This window comes from Centruroides vittatus, unplaced genomic scaffold (genome assembly GCF_030686945.1).
Source record: "Centruroides vittatus isolate TY-2023 unplaced genomic scaffold, ASM3068694v2 scaffold_769, whole genome shotgun sequence".
Lineage (NCBI taxonomy): Eukaryota > Metazoa > Arthropoda > Arachnida > Scorpiones > Buthidae > Centruroides > Centruroides vittatus.
The window spans coordinates 4,867,360-4,886,696 of record NW_027122717.1 but is presented as its reverse complement, the minus strand read 5'-3'; the positions used below and the strand labels follow the sequence as shown (position 1 = coordinate 4,886,696).

Here is a 19,337-nt window from a genome sequence, read left to right as displayed (position 1 = left end):
CCGCTCGGCCATCCGGCCGTCTACACCACAGGATATTAATCAGGATCTATAAATTTTAATGATGTAAGGAATATTCGGTTACTACCCGGTATTCGGCCTATTCGGCCTAGTTTTCACTATTCGGCCGAATACCGAATATTTAAATCACTATTCGGCCGAATACCGAATATTTAGTCACTATTCGGCCGAATACCGAATACCTAAAAACAGGAGACGGCCGGATGGCCGAGCGGTAAAGGTGGCAGCCTACCGCTCTGGGGGACCCGGGATCGAATCCGAACGGGTCGAATAATCCCCAGGAATTTTTCGGGGGGTGGTCCGTTCGGATATGTCGGGCCCCGTCCCTCACCACCCGGTCGCCCCATTGTGGGCCTGGCCGAACCCATAATGGGCCTACTAAAAAAGAGGCCCTCTTAGTGCCCACAGGGCGGAAAGAGTTAAAAAAAAAAAAAAAAAAAAAAAAAAAAAAAAAAAAAACCTAAAAACAGGAGTAAGAAATAACAAAAACACAGTAAATTAATCATTTTGGTAACTTTTATTAATGCTAAAAATTAAACTATAATTATTAAAGTTAATAAGAAATAGCATCTAACTCTAGTATTAAATTATTTCGTAATTAAATAATATTATAGCCTTTATCTAGCCCGATATCTTACGGCATTGATGGCGTGTAGGTTAGAATGTATCGGGCATTAATATTATTGTTTAGTTAATTATGTTATATTCGTATTCGCGTATATTTTTATATTTTTTACGATATTTTAAAATGATTTACGAAACGTTTTATTGAAACTTATCGTATTTAATGAAAGAATTATTTATCTATTTCTAGAAGATGAGTAACTAATATATAATTTATTTTATATATAAAGCAAAGAATGAGCATTTTTCATTATATGCAAAAGATAACATTTGAAATCATGTTAATTTTAAAAATATTGACAAAAACAATAGCAACAAAATATCACAAAATTTCACAAATAGAACACCCCCAATAATATATTTGAACTGTTCCACAACTGGGCAGAAACTAGACCGTATGTCCCCACTAAAGTATATCCTTAGGGCACTATTCAGTCTACAAATACGTAGTAAAAACAAAATTTTAGCGTTAAAAAGATCGATTGCAAATAAAATAACTTATAAGTTATAACTTACATCTAAATACCAACAACTGCCGAATCATATCGGGCTATTTACGGCTATTACATAAATTATAAACCAATTCGGCACTAGAGGTAGACGTTAGGCTCCATCTCACATTAACTTTAATAATTATAATTTAATTAATTAATTTAAATAATTTAGACCTAATGGAAGAAAAAATCGTAGTGACAGCGGTCCAATAGAGAGCAGAGTGCGCGATCCTTGCCATAATGCGGTTTGCGCGCCAATTTTCGTACGTGCGTTAATCAAGCCGAATAGTTTGGCCGAATATTCGGCCATTCAGCCACACTCCTGGCCGAATATTCGGTATTCGGCTGAGGCCAAATATACTATTCGTTACATCACTAATAAATTTACAAAGTAGTTTTTTTTATATAAAAAAACAAGTGTTAAATAAATATTATTACACTAACTTGATAAATCTTCATAAGGAGAGATAAACCGCTTGTTTTGAAGATTATAATACGTTTTATTGCAAATTATATTGATTACTTCCGATAATTCGGAGCCACGTACTTGTTTTCTAGTGGCATGCCGCGTGGGTCGGATGGCCAAGCGGTCAAGGTGGCAGACTACGCTCTGGGGGACTCGGGTTCGAATTCCCGACGGATCGAAAAACTCCCAGTAATTTTTCGGGGGGTGGTCCGTCCAGATGTCGGGTCCAGTCCCTCACCACCCGGCCGCCCCATTGTGGGCCTGGCCAAACCCATAATGGGCTTGCTTAAGGAGGCCCACTTAGTGTTCACAGGGCGGAAAGAGTTAAATACAAAAAAAAAGTGGCATGCTATGTTATTTGATGATAGGAAAGCTGCGTTTCAATAAAAAAAATTTTAACAAATACTGAAAATGGCAAAAGTAAACAATTTATTTATTTTAATTCTAAAATAGAAATTCTAATGTATCTACATTAACATGAAACAAAACATAAAAACTTGTTTTTGTAATTTTTTATAAACTAACTCTATTCGGCGATTTTTTCCGCAAATTTGTTAATTACTTTATTAAAAATCTCTTGTTGTTAATTTCATCAAAGTATTTAAAAGCAACGCTAGTGACAACAATCTTTCCTCAGACTGAGTGTTGAAAAACTGCGCAAACAGACGCACTCGTAGATAGTATCGTAAAAATTAATGATACTAAATATATTGCTGCATTTCATTGATTCGTATAAAATAAAATAACTCTTTTAGTACAGTGAAACCTCGTTTCGCGCACCCTTGATTAACCCTGATTCGATATAACGCGGTCTGATCAAAGCTTTAGAAAAAAGCGCAAAATTTACGTTTATTCAATTATCGCTGCATTTTATTGATTCGTATAAAATAAGATTATTTCCGAACACGAATCAATCAGCAAAAGGTAGCAATTCGTCGTAGCGCTGTACTACTTATAAATTCATGTTTGTTTAATGCAATTTTGGAGAAAAATATGATAACAGAAATGCCATAGACCAGTGTTTCTCAAACTTTTTGGTCCGCGACCCCCTTTTGCACTTAAAAATTTCAAAGGACTCCCGAAGAATGAGTATGTGTAGGAAAACATCCCGGAGGGAGAGGGTTAAGTCAAGGTCCTAGAATATATTCTAGGACCTTGGGGTTAAGTACCCTCTCATGGTCGCTCCAGTGCTGCCAGCTAAAAACATATACCAACTAAAATAATATTGGAGTAGCCCAAGACATAGCCAAATATTGAAGCGCCACAGCACTAGTGGAAATTTAGATTTGCCGACTGAAAAGCGTTCGGTTGATCGGTTACAGCTCTAATGTATTTCTAACTCGACTTGCCTACAGACGCAACGCTGCCAGCGAACACCGTTTCAAATGACAATGTTCTTCTATCATAGTTTAGGCTGAGAGTGGAACTCGGGGGATTCCCCAATAGCGCACAAATTTATGAATATTAGGTTTGTATTAAAATATTTATATTGTTTTTATTATTTTTATGTGCAATTTATTTAAGTAAAAATTATTTTATATATTTTTTATTTCTATTATTTCTAAACATGAATCTATAGTAAATTTATAAAATGTTTGAAAAAAAATTGATCTGGCATCAATTTTTCAGCGACCCCCTAAATATTTTTCGCGACCCCCACTTTGAGAATCACTGGTGAAGAGCAGAAAGTTGTCGTTTTCTTTTACTACTAGTAGCCCGGGACGTCCCCTAGTGGGCGTTCTAGCAACACGGTGTCATTCCGTGGTATAAACAATAAATTCATATCAATAATTCAATAATAAATTCCTATTACAATAATAATATACTGAATTTATTATTAATTTAAATAATATCTAGGGGCGCCCCTAATGGCCATTCTAGGCATACCGCGTCGAATATACAAGCAGCACCATCAAGTTGTGGAAAAAAAACAATTTTTTTTTCTATAAAGAGTAATTTTTAAGTTTATTTATGCATTTATGTATTTATATATTTTTTTACTAAATTATTTATTAATGAATTTGTTTTCATTATTATATATTATTATTATATGTATGTTGGAGGTCCACTCCATTTTTAGCTCCGACAACGCAGAAGCGTCCCGCATTTCAACCTAACATATCTGGTCACTTTACTTTAGAATCTATTTCTCTCATCTAAATCTAAATTGTTTTGTTTGCTCCTAGATTTGACATTTAGGCAATAAAATAAGTGATATAAATCTAGATTGTTTCATCTCGAATTTAGCTAATTTGTAGATTTTATTTAATTATTATAAAGAAGGTAAGATCAGAGTTTTAAGTAGTAAATGTAGTACTTAACTCCGAATATAACAATATTTTTATAATTTAAGTACGAGTTGAAGGGCTTTACTCTTAGCAATATGATTATAATATACTCAGTTTTGGTTTCAACTTGTTATTATATTAATATAACACAGGATCGTAGAACTTAGTGATAAAAACAAAATTATCTTAACTTTTGAAATAAAATATTTCAAATCGATTAATGTTTTGACGTAACGCGTGACGTATTTACCGAATGTTGAACGTTCGAAACAAACTAATTGTTCGAATTTTCTATTGTTGGTCGCCATCTTTAAATGGAAATTTTCTCGTTTTTTCCTGCGTTTTATGAGATTTTCCGAAAGAATTTTCATTATAAATGAACTTCGGTAAGTAAGTAAATTGTTATTTATGATTTATAGGAAATCAAAATGAAATTATCGGCGATAAAATATTAAATTTATATTAAATTTTGTTTATATTAAATTTATAGTTTAAGATTTCGAATTTTATTTCAAACGTGAGATTTTTCGAAATTACTTTATTAGATTACGTATAAAATTTGATTGGGAATAGTCATAAATCAGTTTGAATGTTATAATAAATAAATTCAATGCGTTCTATGTATGTTGAAGTTGTCTCCTGCTTCCTTATAATGTCGTTTTTACGTACAGTACAGTAAAACCTGAATAACATGAACTGCGTTAAGTCTAAGCTGTGTACAGCTTCCTGTCACACAATATAAGGGTTTTCCATAGTATCTCTTGACGGTAATTTTAATTAGGACCTATTTTCCCGAGCGCTCTCCATTCTTTCGTAGCTTTATAATCTTCTCCTATATTCCGTGTAATGCAAACGTATAAATCTCTATACCTCGAAACCTGTTTATCTCGAATTTACTTTCCTTTCTCGCAAGATTCCGGATAGACAAGTTCAACTATACGTAGTTTTTCATATTCCAACATTGGCTGAATTTCAATGGACAGACAACAAATGTAAGGCCGCCGACTTCCAGGTGTGAGGTTGCCGAATTCGAGATTTCCAAATGTCAGGACTTATCGTATGTGGGGTGAAGGAAAGTGAGGCAAATAGCTGCAGTGACAAACAAACCCGTTTATTTACACTAAGTCTTACAATCTAGTGTGTCTTGCATGTCTTGTCTTCTGGTTGCTCTTGATGGTTCGGTTGTTGGCCCCGGGGCAGACAGTTGATGCTCGACCGTGGGAGGTTGTGACGAATGGTGAAAGCCCGAAGTTCAATCGGATGGTGTCCACTTGTAGAGGCAGGGAAAAGTCTGGACAGTTGATTATAGTTGTTAGCTGGGGAAAGTCTGAACAGTGGTTGACACGGACAGAAGCTGGGAAGAAGTCTTCACAAGGGGAGGCAGAGAAAAGTCTTCACAAGGGAGGCAGAGACAAGTCTGCTTTGCCCTTGAGATCCAGGTTTTTATAAGATCTTTCTCCCCTGGATCTCCAGCTCCTGATTGGTCGGTTTCCTGTCTCTAGGCAGACCACCGACCATTTCGAGCTATCAAAGGTTTAAATTCGACACTGTGTTTTATTCCGATCAAGGGAATTTAATCGCAACTTGAAACCTCTGCTCGTATTCAATTGTTTCGAATTCTTATAAGTCTGATACATAATATCAGCGCTGCATCTCCTTTTAAGGTTAAAAAAAGAACATTTTTCTCTCGATTAATAGCTTTAATATTTCCCGATTTAAAGTATCCTTCCAATTTCTACGAGCATCAGAATCAAAAGCTTGTTCCCCTGATTTGACATTTTTTATGATATCAAAAACACATGAGCTCGAGTATCGCTCGGGCTTCACAGGGCTCCGGCGCTTTTGAAAATGTTGCTACAAAATGGAATGCAACATTTTTCCATAGGTACGACCGCGCGGAAAAAACATTTTTCTTTAAATCGGTTATTACACACCTTGCGATACGCGACAAGGAGACGAAGTTTACTTTGCGCGCGCGCGAGATTGGTTTCGCGTTACAATCATGAATATCAGGTGTTTCCGGTCGCACCCAGAATAACGTTCTTCAGTGCTTGGGATACATATAAAGTTTATGATACTTAACAGTTTTTCAAGGTATAATCACACGGATAACAAAAACAGGGTAGGTACAATAATTAATATGACAGAGTAACGTCGTATTTATGTCTTAACAATCGCGTTTATCGAAATAAAATGTCAATAACATAAATTCTGTTTTTGACAAATGATTTTTCTAAAATAGGTGACATAATAGCATCTTACTGTATTTGGCTTTATTAAATTTTTCAATAGTAATAATAATTATATCTTAAGAATATATTTTCTTACAACAAAGCATATATTGCATATACATATACGTAGTATATATTTATTTGGTGGATTATCTTAAATGTTTTTTTTTCTATAGAAACAGTGTATACAATAGGAGGGTTTTTTTTCTCTCCCTATTTTTTTTTTCTTTTGTTTTTCTTTTCTTTCTACTGGGAGTCTAAGATCGGTTGTCCATGCCCTCTTCCTCTTCCTCCAACGTTAGTGGTATTTAAAGCGGAAGCTCTTCGTCCTTTTCCTCTTCCTCTAAAATTGGAAGTATTTGAAACGGACGCTTCTCTTACTGATCTACTTCCTTGTGGATTGATGTCGTTGGAATTACATCGCTCTAGTGTTCTTCCTCTTCCTCCTACATCAGTAGATCCTATCGCACCCGCTCGCTCTAGGCAAGCCAGGTAAAATGCCGCTCTCCGACCTTGACCTTGGGATTCGGATAATGGAGATTTCTGTGTAATTTCTTCGGTTAGATCCGTCGAAGTTTTTCTTTCTTTGTGCTCTTTTCTTCCTGTATCGTAGCGCCCCTCTCGTTCGCTTTAACCTGGACGAGTGAGTTTACCCTATCCAAATCCCTTTGAAGTTCCTCAGTTAACACGACTCCCTCCGGTAGGACGAGAATTTCAGCTCTCGGAGAGTTCAATTTTCTGCGGGTTCTTTCGATCGCATATCGGACCGTTTCTGTATCTACTTCTCTTTTCACCGATTCATGGGATGTCGAAGTAGAAACAAACGGCTCCCACTCATCATCCCAATTATCGGGGCCGTCTCCTTCTCCGATTGAACTGTGGATCTGGATTGGTCCCGTCGCCATTCGGTCTGGGTAAAATACAGAAAGAGACAGTCAAAATAAACTTGAGGGAATCATGATTACCGATATATACATATACATTTCAAGGACTATGACCATAATCATTTTCTCATAGGAAACCTTTTTCCTCCCTTTTGTTTTTGTTTTATAGTGGACCGATCTGTATCATTAAATATCTTCTTCCTCCTGATTCACAGTCAAACTGTTCCTTTCCGTCTGTGTTGGGCGTATAAATACTGCCATCGACAAGATGCGATTCACTAAAAGCTGTTTAACTGTGGGTGCGCGGATAGTCATACAATCCCCGTTTTTTGTGATTTGGTTTATGTCTCCTGCGACGTCTCTGGGAATAGACTCCCAAATCGATGTCTTTCCTCTTCCATTCACCTCTATCCGTCCTTTGAAATGAGTTGCTTCATCCCGGTGTCCTACCAATCGGACGAGGAGATGAAGTAGGTAAAAATCATCCTCTGTTTCGGTTTTGATGATTTGGATTATAAAATGATGTCGGTAGCAGGTCGTTCTGGTAGTCCAAGCCAAACGTTGAGGCAAGTCCAGACCGAGTAATGCCATGTAAACGGTATGATTGTTCAAATGGATCACTCGGGGGTGCTTGTCTACTACGTGAGGGATAACCTGTTGATGGGTTCCCTCCCAATGGCAGCCTGAGCTGAGCGACGGACAGGCGCAAGTTCGAAAAGCGCACCGTCTCTCATGCTTTCGTCTATCCCTGAGAGCCAAAATCTCTTGACAACCATTGTCTCTAAATTTACAAGGGAGCGCCAGCATCTCCGCCACCTGATCCAGTAGGAAATTCCTGTTGTCCCTCATCCATCCCCTGCAGGTGGGGCATCTTTGAACCCGTGTCCTGCATTCTGCACATACAACGTGTCCCGTGGAGCATTGATAGACCGGAGGTCTAATGTATTCATAACAAACCGGGCATTGGAAGAGGGTCATCAACGCCGGATCTGTTGACGAAGATGGAGGAATAGCCTGAGTGACTCCAGACACCTCCCGACATTCGGTTGATTCCTGTCCCTCCATTCTTTTATTTATTTATTTTTCTAAAAAAAAACAGAAAAGAAAGGGAATAAGTTATTAATATAATATTCTGGATAGTGTAAAGTTTGAGGAGATTAAGTCCCTTATTTTGCTGGGTGACACAGATATCTCTCAGCTTCTTGATTATAATCGTCTCGTTTGTATCGGCAAAGTTTCTATTCCGGGGAGGGGTATCATATTTCCCTCTCGTACGGCCGGAACGAAGATCTTTTCCACTGATGTGTTGTTTACCTGTAATTGATCGGTTCTGCTCGGAATCAAAGTCAATTCTACCAACTCAGTTGGCGTTGCTTCTTGACGTTCTCTCGGTCTGGAAAAAGAGGTCGCTTTTCTCTCTTTCCATCTCTTTATTCGGCGTATGCGATTTCGACAACGCCAAACGGTTACGAGACCTATAATAACTGCTATTATAGTAACGATAACGACTATATTCCAATTTAATAACGGATGATTGTAAGCCTCCAACGAATTTTGAAAGACATCGGTTTTCACTGTCGCGATATCCCTAGAAATATCGCGTAATGCACGTCCAGCGATCTCTAAAGACCAGTCATCCTTTCGTTCTCGGAGAAAACTCGGGGACGAGTTTCCGTGGATGTACTCTTGGAGAATTTTGGTTTCCGTAGTATTAAGTATATCGGATATTGCTGGTATGACGTAATGACTGCGAGCTGCGAGTGTGAAGGTTGCTCTCGATTGAAAGTGTGATGTCAGACGAACTCCCGGCACATGTCCAGTACATGTCATTGGTAATTTAAAAATGCCGGTATTATTTAATTTTATCATTTTAATTTCGGGTTTTGGTAAGTTGCTTAACTGACGACATTCGACCACCAAATTCAGTGGGGGAAGGAGTCGAATAGATCCAAGTTCCTTCCTCATCTATTCGGCGGAACATCGGTTTTGGATAACTTGTAACCCTCCGTTTGCACATTCTATTAACCGATGGTTCGTCGGCCATAAATAATGCATATTCACACGAATGATAAGGTAATTTCCATACTGCTACTTCCGGTGCGCATACGGTTACTACACTCGCTCTGCACTTCTGAAGGTCGTGGGCCTCCAATAACATATATAACTGCCGATCTCGCGACAGAGCAATGTATGGATATTCAACTTGATAAAAAGCGAATACTTTCGTGTGCGAAAAATAAGCGGGGAATTTTATTATTTCAAAGAGGTCGAAATACCCTTCCGGAGTGATTAACGGAAACTTAGCGAAAATCCGAAGTATACCAGGAAGCGCGACTGCCGTCGTCGTGATCCATTGGTAGTACTTAAATACGTTATCTTCTGATACTGGTTCTATTAAGGACACTCCACTAGGTAAGTATCCGTTTATTTCTGCTAGCATCTTCAATAACTGGGATTTTGATAAGAAATAAGAGCTAAGTCGGTTGCGCTCCAACATTTCAATTGCTTGTCGTAGGTCGGTGATACTTGATCGGAATTCGGCGATAGCGCTCTCGGCGTATCGTAAGACAGTACTTATGAAAAATGTGTAGCTAAAAGTTTGTAGGACTTTATCCAAATATTCTTGTCTACGTAATAACATGTCGATGTACTTCCGGTTGTCCTTGACGGCTCGAAGTGTTTGGTTTAATACCGTCGTTTGGGCTTCTAAGATGTGTATTATTCGTTGATTGTTTTTGTTCAGTTTGTCAATCTCGTTATTAGTGGCTTCGATCTCATCCGAGGTTGCTGTCCCGAACAAAAATTTTAATATTTTTCCTCCCACATTTATAAGGCCTCGTTTGGTTCTTGTAGTTTTACCAGTCGTAACCGTGGACTTTAATTCTTTATACTCTAATTCATAGTCAGCTAATTCTTGTTTTATCGTAGCCAGTTCGGTATCTGCCAGTGACCATAAAGATCCCATAGGATCGTCCTTGTTTTGCTTAGCTCTTTTAATAACAGGAACTAATGAACTTAGGTGATAGCGTAGATCGTTGAGATATCTATCATAGTCGTTAAATGAAATTTCTATTGCTATTGTCCATTGACTTGTAGTCATCAAGAAATTTCCTTGCGGTAGGAAGATAATCCCTTTTGTCAGTGCCGGTGCAATCGTATATGCCTTGTAATTAAAGGTCATAATTATCATATAAAAGTAAAGTAGTACGAGGTTTCCCATTGTGATCTACAAAAGAGTTCACATTAATATAATTTTCGATTTCCGATAATCTAATATTTAACTAATACGCGAATTCTATACCATTCGTCTCTCTCTCTCTCTCTTTTTTTTTGTGATGGTGTCCTTTCTGTTGTAAAAGAGGGAAAGGTCACCATTTACAAGCTCCAAAGAGACCGATGGGCACAGGTGGTTGCTCTTGCTCGGGGTCTTGGCCCTGAACTGAAGAACCTTGATCTACTTCCGCCCTTGAATTTGTTTCCGTGTCCAGTGACCTGGACCACGTAGGCGTTGGAAGGACCCAAGGGTATTCTTCCACGGGACCCTGACTCCTAAGAGCATACCTAGACGAGGTTTGCGATTGATTGGTTACTTGTGGAATTCCAATTTCCTCTTCCGGATCATCTACTTGACCAGAAGGAATAGAAGTCAGTATAATTTCATCCCAGGGGTCTAAAAGTTCTGTCAATTGTTCTACGTGAGTTGCTTGGTTATTTAGATCTCTTCCTTCGGGAACGTCACTTCCCAAAGTAGAGGTTCCAAATTCCATCCGTGCGATTGCGTGTTTTAATCTATTAGAGTGTACATGTAATTGTTTTCCTGAATGTATATGTTGCACCTTAAAATCTACTGGGCTGGTTTCGGCTATAATGCGATATGGACCAGACCATCTTGGCGCTAATTTTCGTTTTAGGCCTGGCGTAACAGTGGTCGCGTTAACAAATACCCTATCGCCTATGGAAAAAGCATATGGTTTATTTTTGCGTTGATGATACGTTTTTCTGTCATTAGCAGCTTTTTCCGAGTATTCTTGGGCTAATCTGTGAGCTGATGAGAGTCGTAACCGTAATTCACTTACGTAATTTTCATCGGCATCGTATCTGATTGTATTCGGTTCGGTAGCTATATCAAAAGGATAAACAGGATCTCTCCCATATAATAGAAAAAACGGAGTTTCGTTAGTACTGGCGTGTACCGTTGTGTTGTAGGCAAAAAGTGCGTAAGGGACCATAATGTCCCAATTTCTTTGATCCCTATCGACATAACATGTCAAGATATCAGTTAGTGTTTTATTGAGCCTTTCAACAACTCCGTTACATTCAGGGTGATAAGCCGTAGTGAGAAGTCTTTCTATGCGCAATAATTTACATACTTCGGTCATCATTTTTGAAGTAAAGTTTGTACCTCGGTCCGTAAGTAGTTGTTTAGGAACCGAGTGCCGTAAGATAATTTGTGTAACAAAAGCCTTTGCAACTGTTTTAGTAGTTACATCAGGTATTGGGATGGCTTCAGCCCATCTAGAAAAGTGGTCTATGAAGACTAATAAATATTTATTTCCATTTTGCGTTGTTGGTAATGGGCCCTGTATATCCATGGCTGTTCGTTCGAATAATTTTGATACCTTAGGAAATATCTGTAATGGCGCTTGATGTCCAGGAAGTGGACGTCGTCTAACAGCACATTCCTGACAACTGTCGCAGTAATGGGCTATGTCTTTGTTCATGTCAGGCCAATAAAATTGCATGCGTAATTTTTTCTTCATTTTCTTTGCGCCCAAATGTCCCGAACTTGGAATGTCATGAAATAATTTAAGGATATAATCTACCATTATTTTAGGGATTACTAATCTATCCCAAATCTCATTTCGTTCAGGGATTAATTTCCTGTGATAAAGTGTCTGATCTGCATCTAAATAATAATTTGTGTTAGAGTTTGTATTTAATTCCTGCAAGGGTGTGTCATCTAACAACTGTTTTCTAATCTGATTGCAAAAGTGGTCTTTTTGTTGTTGCTCTCTAATCTGCGTTTTACTAAATATTGGATGAATCTCACGGATGGGTGCTACTGGTGCACGACTTAATGCATCTGCATTAGAATGGATCTTTCCTGGTTTGTGCACTATTTCAAACTGATACTCCTGCAGTGCTAAGTTCCAACGACTCAATCTTGAACTTTCATCTTTAACATTTATAAGCCATCTAAGTGGCCTGTGATCCGTGATAATTTTAAAGGGTCTTCCATACAGATAAGGCCTAAAATGCTTTGTCCCCCAAATTAGGGCTAGGCATTCTTTTTCTGTGGTGCTATAATTCTGTTCTGCTTTTTTTAATAAGCGGCTAGCATAGGCTATTGGCCTTTCTCCATGTTCGTCCTCCTGAGACAACACTGCACCAATTGCAAAATTTGATGCATCGGTTGCCAAAATAAAGGGCTTGCTAAAATCTGGGGATCGCAATAGAGGAGCAGTTATTAATATCTCCTTCAGCCTAGTAAAGACGGCTTCATGTTCCTCAGTCCATTGAAACTTTACATCTTGCTTTAATAAATCTGAAAGAGGTCTTGAAATTTTTGCATATTGGGGAATATGTCTGCGATAATATCCCGTTAAACCCAGAAATGCTCTGACATCACGTTCATTTTGAGGTCTTGGGAAATCTCGGACAGCTTTGACCTTTTCCGAATCTGGTTTAATGCCTTCATCTGATATTTCATGCCCTAAAAATTTTATTTCTTGTCTTAAGAAGTGACATTTTTTTGGCTTTAACTTTAGTCCGGCTGCAGCTAGTCTCTGGAAGACAAGCTCCAAACGTTCCAGGTGCGTTTCAAAGTCGGAACTGAAAACTAAAATGTCATCCATATAGACTAGGCAGATTTTGGTCTTTAATCCGCTCAAAATTAAATCTGCGCAGCGAGAAAATGTTGCAGGTGCATTTACTAAACCCATTGCCATGCGATTGAAATGATAATGTCCTGATGGAGTGCTAAATCCAGTTTTTTCCTTTGAATCTGGCTCTAAACCCAGTTGCCAAAATCCACTCAACGTATCCATCGTAGAGAAATACTTTGCCTTTCCCAACAGGCTCAACGACTCCTGAACCAATGGCAAAGGATAAGGGTCAAATTTTGTAACCCTATTTAATTGCCTATAATCCACAACAAATCGATAATTTTCATCTTTCTTCTTTACCAAGAGTGCAGGCGAAGCCCATGGACTGCTTGAAGGCTCAACTATACCGTGTTGTACCAAGTCATCTACTAACTTATCCATTTTTTCGCGTTGGGCATAAGGGATGCGATAAGGAGCACGACGGATCGGGGAACTGTTTCCTGTATCTATCCTATGTTGTATCAAATCGCAATATCCCAAGTCAAAGTCGTTTTTTGCAAACACACTTCTATATTTGTATAATAGGTCTAACAAAGGGATCAGTTTATCCTTTTCCACTTCGCTCAGATCAAACAAATTCGCTAATTGGGCTCTAGTCAGATCATTGTTATCAAAGTGTGGTATTTTGTATTGATTTGCTTCTTCTTTAGTTTCTTCTTCTGCCTTGAAAAATGCTCCTATCTTTGTTCCCTTATTTAATTTAATTGGTTGCGTATTTGTATTCACTATTCTAACGGGTATATTCCCACGTTTTTGAGTTGTTACTAACACACTTGCACTATATAAACCCTTGGTCTTCAGAGGTAAAGGTTCAACAACACCTACTTTTCTATATCTACTTCCTCTTACTCGCCCTTCTAGAATTACCTCTGATCGAGGGGGTATGACGCAGTCATCAACAAGTGTGACATCATCTGAAGTGTCACTTCCTTTAGGGATAGTGTTTTCTAGCTGTTCGAATTTCGTTACGTTTCGTTTTACACATTTCCGAGATTTACTTTGTTTCCTCGTTCGTGCTCGATTATCTTTTCTTTTCTTCTGCTCATTATTTTTACTATTGTCACTATTTTGGGTATTGTTTGCTTGTGCTGCTTCTCTCTCAGCAGGAAGATTGGTGTTATGGCATATCTCTGCTAGTTCCCTGAAAGTTATTTCGTCACCCGTGGGGAAAATCATTTTTGCGTTTTTAATAGAGATAGTTAGATCATATTCTGCAATGATATCGATACCCATAATTCCATCATTTGGCTCCGTAATCTTGGAGTCTACAAGATAACAGTCATGATAAAATGTCAATCGACCTAGTCTAAACTTGACCCTATACTTTCCTATTGTCTCAATTGTGTGTCCAGTGACACCGACTAAATCCAAAGTCCCAATTTCCACTTTAGTTAACTCATCTAAGTTTTGGAAAAAGGACCTTGATAACAAGGACACAGCAGCACCTGTGTCGATCGTCAATCTTGCTGTTTTATTTTCTACTTCGCAAATTATGGTACATGGAGGTAATTCTCCACCTTTTGATTTACTTATACTATTTAAGCGCATTTCTTTGCGCATACTATTTTCATCACATCTTAGGTCAGGTCGTTCATTTGTTTTTACTGATGTTATCTTATTTCTATTTCTCTTAACATCAACATCATTACCATTCTTTCTCTGCGATTGGCTTTCTGTTTGCCTAAAATCTTCAGGAGCTGGTAACGCTAAATGTCTAGGAGAGGACATGTTAACTGGGGTTCGTTCACTATTAAAACTACTTTCTGGACCGAATTGACCATAACGCGCTTGAGAAAATGTCAACTGTTCGCTATTCTGATCAACTCCTCGTCCACAAGGACCATAACGTGCTTGATAAAATGGTATCTGTTCTATACAATTATATCGTGGTGAAACTGTCGAACCTACAATTGGGACCTGCCATTCAGGGGCATTCGTTCTTAAGCCTCCTTCCTCTCTAAATTGTGGAGGAACATTTCTCCCCTGCCACTCCGTTAATGGTCCAGCGTAATAGCTACTTCCTATCCAAGCTGGATCTGTTGGGGAATACCTTGTCAGCTCACCTCCATTTCCCAACCAAGAGGGAAACTGAACATATCTATCATAGGAATATCTTGAGAGGGGTTGTCTTTGCCTAACAGCTGGTGGTATTTGCGGGTGATTTGGAGGGGGTAAGGAGTGCTGTGAATTCTGATAGGGACGGTAATTCCCTATGCTGAGACTTGCTCTTTCTACCCTCTGAGGTGTATGCTTAAATTGAGACCTTTCACTTTTTCTAGGACTATTTGCTAATCCAGGGGTGGTTTTACTTCCTAAATTTTTGTGTAGCATCTCTAACTGCTGGGTAATTTTATTTATTTTCGCATCTAGTGTGTGGTTTTGGTGAGACTTTTCCTTATTGAACCTAGTTGAATGAGACTCCTCTGTTTCTCCTATGCTTGCAATAACGTTGCGTGTCTTTCCTGTTAACTGCTCTATTGTCTCTTCCCTAATAGCAATCTGTAGTGCTTCCGAAAATGTAGCAGGGTCATGAGACATTACATTTCGTTTTATGCGTTCATTTAGGCCATGCAAGAACTGAACTCTAAGTTTCTCGTCCAATTCTTTTTGTTGATACCTCCTTATAATCGCACTTTCCTGTTCTGTAGCACCCGTCTGTTCAATCTTAGTCGCGTCTGCCAGCGTCTGAAGGCGAACCGCAAATTCCTGCACTGACTCATCGCGTTTTTGAGTGCATGCATGGAACTTCTGTACTCGGATAGAATACGGTTCTCGATCGAACCTTTCAATCATGGCGCGTTTAAAATTTGCATAATCTAAGACTGCTTTCATCCTAAGATCTTGCCAAGCAAATTCTCTAGCTATTCCTGAGAGCTTGCATTTTGCAATACTTAAACATTGTCGTGAGGTCCAACCTGCCAAACTCGAAATTTCTTCCAAAGTATCGAAGAAATCTGAGACGCGTCCACTTTCTCCTGAGAAAGTCGGTATCATTCCCCCAAAAGCCGAAAAAGCACCGAGTGAGCTGCCACCTGCATCGCGAGATCGCGCTGCAGTACTTGCCTCAGTATCCATCGTTCAGTCCCACTTTTCGTTCTACTAAACCAATCGAGAAGCAAAATTTGGATGTCGGCCACCTCTACGATTTGGTAGGACTGCCAAATTGCATAACAATCCCACTTCTGACACCAGTGTGAGGTTGCCGAATTCGAGATTTCCAAATGTCAGGACTTATCGTATGTGGGGTGAAGGAAAGTGAGGCAAATAGCTGCAGTGACAAACAAACCCGTTTATTTACACTAAGTCTTACAATCTAGTGTGTCTTGCATGTCTTGTCTTCTGGTTGCTCTTGATGGTTCGGTTGTTGGCCCCGGGGCAGACAGTTGATGCTCGACCGTGGGAGGTTGTGACGAATGGTGAAAGCCCGAAGTTCAATCGGATGGTGTCCACTTGTAGAGGCAGGGAAAAGTCTGGACAGTTGATTATAGTTGTTAGCTGGGGAAAGTCTGAACAGTGGTTGACACGGACAGAAGCTGGGAGAAGTCTTCACAAGGGGAGGCAGAGAAAAGTCTGCTTTGCCCTTGAGATCCAGGTTTTTATAAGATCTTTCTCCCCTGGATCTCCAGCTCCTGATTGGTCGGTTTCCTGTCTCTAGGCAGACCACCGACCATTTCGAGCTATCAAAGGTTTAAATTCGACACTGTGTTTTATTCCGATCAAGGGAATTTAATCGCAACTTGAAACCTCTGCTCGTATTCAATTGTTTCGAATTCTTATAAGTCTGATACATAATATCAGCGCTGCATCTCCTTTTAAGGTTAAAAAAAGAACATTTTTCTCTCGATTAATAGCTTTAATATTTCCCGATTTAAAGTATCCTTCCAATTTCTACGAGCATCAGAATCAAAAGCTTGTTCCCTTGATTTGACATTTTTATGATATCAAAAACACATGAGCTCGAGTATCGCTCGGGCTTCACACAGGGGAAAACAGTTAATCCCGCGTCAGGAAAACCTAGGATCGAAAACGTATGTGGGTGGTGGCGGTAGGAGACAAAGATGACAAGTGTCTTACACAAAACCGTTTATTCTAACTACTAAGTTAACTTACATATTATTGGTACAAATTGCGATCTAGATCGACTCTTGTGGTGATAGAGATCTCCAGTTGTCGGTAGTCGGATGCGGTCCGTCTTCCGAAGATGCGTGCCCGGGGCTGGGATGACGAACTGTCTATTGCACTGGACGTGTGGCTTGGACGGGGGTCACCAGCTGGCGGACGTAGGTTCTGGCGTCTATGAGGTAACACTGGTCCAGAGGAGAACTGCCGCACTTTTTCCAAGAACGACGGAAGGAGGGTCCACACCTTGACCTTGCGACTCGGGAGTTTTATAGGAGTTTCCCCCCTGAATTTCACCGTTTTGATTGGTTCTATTCTTCCTCTCCCTTACCCCGATTGGTCATTTCTTTTGTTTCTAGGCGAAACTGGAGACCGATCTGGGTCGGGAGAGTTCCGAGAGGTGTTGACGGAGTCTTTGTTTCGTGCTCGTATATTCCGGCCGTTATGGCCCTCTCTTTGACGTTTTTGACCTCACGCGGTCCGCCAGATGCTTCGGTGGCCATTTACCCCCCTCTGTTTCCCGTTTCCGACACTCGTACACGAGCACCTGGACAAAGCTCCCTCTCTCTCGGTTGACATCCCCTCGGTCGTTCATTATCGTGTCGCGTTTGTTTTAGGATAAGTTTGGGAGAGTTTCTTTCGTGTCTGGTTTACATCACCAACACATGTTCCTGACACGATTTGACTCTCGAAACTTTCCGACTTCGGAACTTTATAATTATTCACCATTTTTACGCGTTTTTGCGATCCCTACACAAATAATATTAAATTATAGAGCATTTGTTTCGATTCTTACAACACGATTTTAAAATTTTCTTTCGTAACAAAATTTCCTTTACCCGATTCAAATTACAAAATACACGAATCATTTATTAATGTCGAAAACAACTGAAAATAACAAATGATACTTCCAGGTAATGAGATGTCACGTGTTTACTTGATTCTGACGAGGCACCGATGCAGCCATCAACCCCTTTATACAAACACCGCGTAAGGGAAAAACAGAAAACACTCTTGCGGGTCGAAGACGGCCGTCTACCCGCAAGATTAAAGCCCGCGTAGGGCGAAGATTGAAGACACTCTTGCGGGCCGAAGATGGCCGTCCACTCGCAAGATTAAAGCCCGCGTAGGGCAAAGACTGAAGACATTCTTGCAGTTCGAAGACGGCCGTCTACCCGCAAGATTAAAGCCCGCGTAGGGCGAAGATTGAAGACACTCTTGCGGGTCGAAGACGGCCGTCTACCCGCAAGATTAAAGCCTGCGTAGGGCGAAGTAAAACAGATACTTGCGGGTCGAAGACGGCCGTCTTCCCCGCAAGATTAAAACCCGCGTAGGGCGAAGACTAAAGACACTCTTGCGGGTCGAAGACGGCCGTCCACCCGCAAGATTAAAGCCTCGCGTAGGGCGAAGACAAAACAGATACTTGCGGGTCGAAGACGGCCGTCTTCCCCGCAAGGTTAAAACCCGCGTAGGGCGAAGACTGAAGACACTCTTGCGGGCCGAAGACGGCCTTCCACCCGCAAGATTAAAGCCCGCGTAGGGCGAAGACTGGAGACACTTGCGGGTCAAAGACGGCCGTCCACCCGCAAGATTAACGCCCGCGTAGGGCGAAGACAAAACAGATACTTGCGGGTCAAAGACGGCCGTCTACCCGCAAGATTAAAGCCCGCGTAGGGCGAAGATTGAAGACACTCTTGCGGGTCGAAGACGGCCGTCTACCCGCAAGATTAAAGCCTGCGTAGGGCGAAGACAAAACAGATACTTGCGGGTCGAAGACGGCCGTTTATTTTGCAAGATTAAAGCCCGCGTAGGGCGAATACTAAAGACACTCTTGCAGGTCGAAGATGGCCGTCTACCCGCAAGATTAAAGCCCACGTAGGGCGAAGACTGAAGACACTCTTGCGGTTCAAAGACGGCCATCTACCCGCAAGATTAAAGCCCGCGTAGGGCGAAGTCTGAAGACACTCTTGCGGGTCGAAGACGGCCGTCTTCCCCGCAAGATTAAAGCCTGCGTAGGGCGAAGACTAAAGACACTCTTGCGGGTCGAAGACGGCCGTCCACCCGCAAGATTAAAGCCCGCGTAGGGCGAAGACAAAACAGATACTTGCGGTTCGAAGACGGCCGTCCACCCGCAAGATTAAAGCCCGCGTAGGGCGAAGATAAAACACATACTTGCGGGTCGAAGACGACCGTTTATTTTGCAAGATTAAAGCCCGCGTAGGGCAAATACTAAAGACACTCTTGCGGGTCGAAGACGGCCGTCTACCCGCAAGATTAAAGCCCGCGTAGGGCGAAGACTAAAGACACTCTTGCGGGTCGAAGACGGCC

The 19,337-nt window shown here is 40.4% G+C and overlaps 1 protein-coding gene across 1 annotated transcript; it reads right to left on the bottom strand.

The window, feature by feature from the left end:
• Positions 1-7,191: 7,191 nt before the first annotated feature.
• LOC136989853 (E3 ubiquitin-protein ligase Siah1-like) lies at positions 7,192-8,070 on the bottom strand. The gene has a single exon (XM_067288135.1). It carries the CDS (start codon positions 8,068-8,070, stop codon positions 7,192-7,194), a length of 879 nt encoding a protein of 292 aa, XP_067144236.1.
• Between the last annotated feature and the right edge of the window lie 11,267 nt (positions 8,071-19,337).

Excerpts from the sequence above, each read along its gene's own strand:
- LOC136989853 (XM_067288135.1), bottom strand. The coding sequence starts at position 8,070 with ATGGAGGGACAGGAATCAACCGAATGTCGGGAGGTGTCTGGAGTCACT.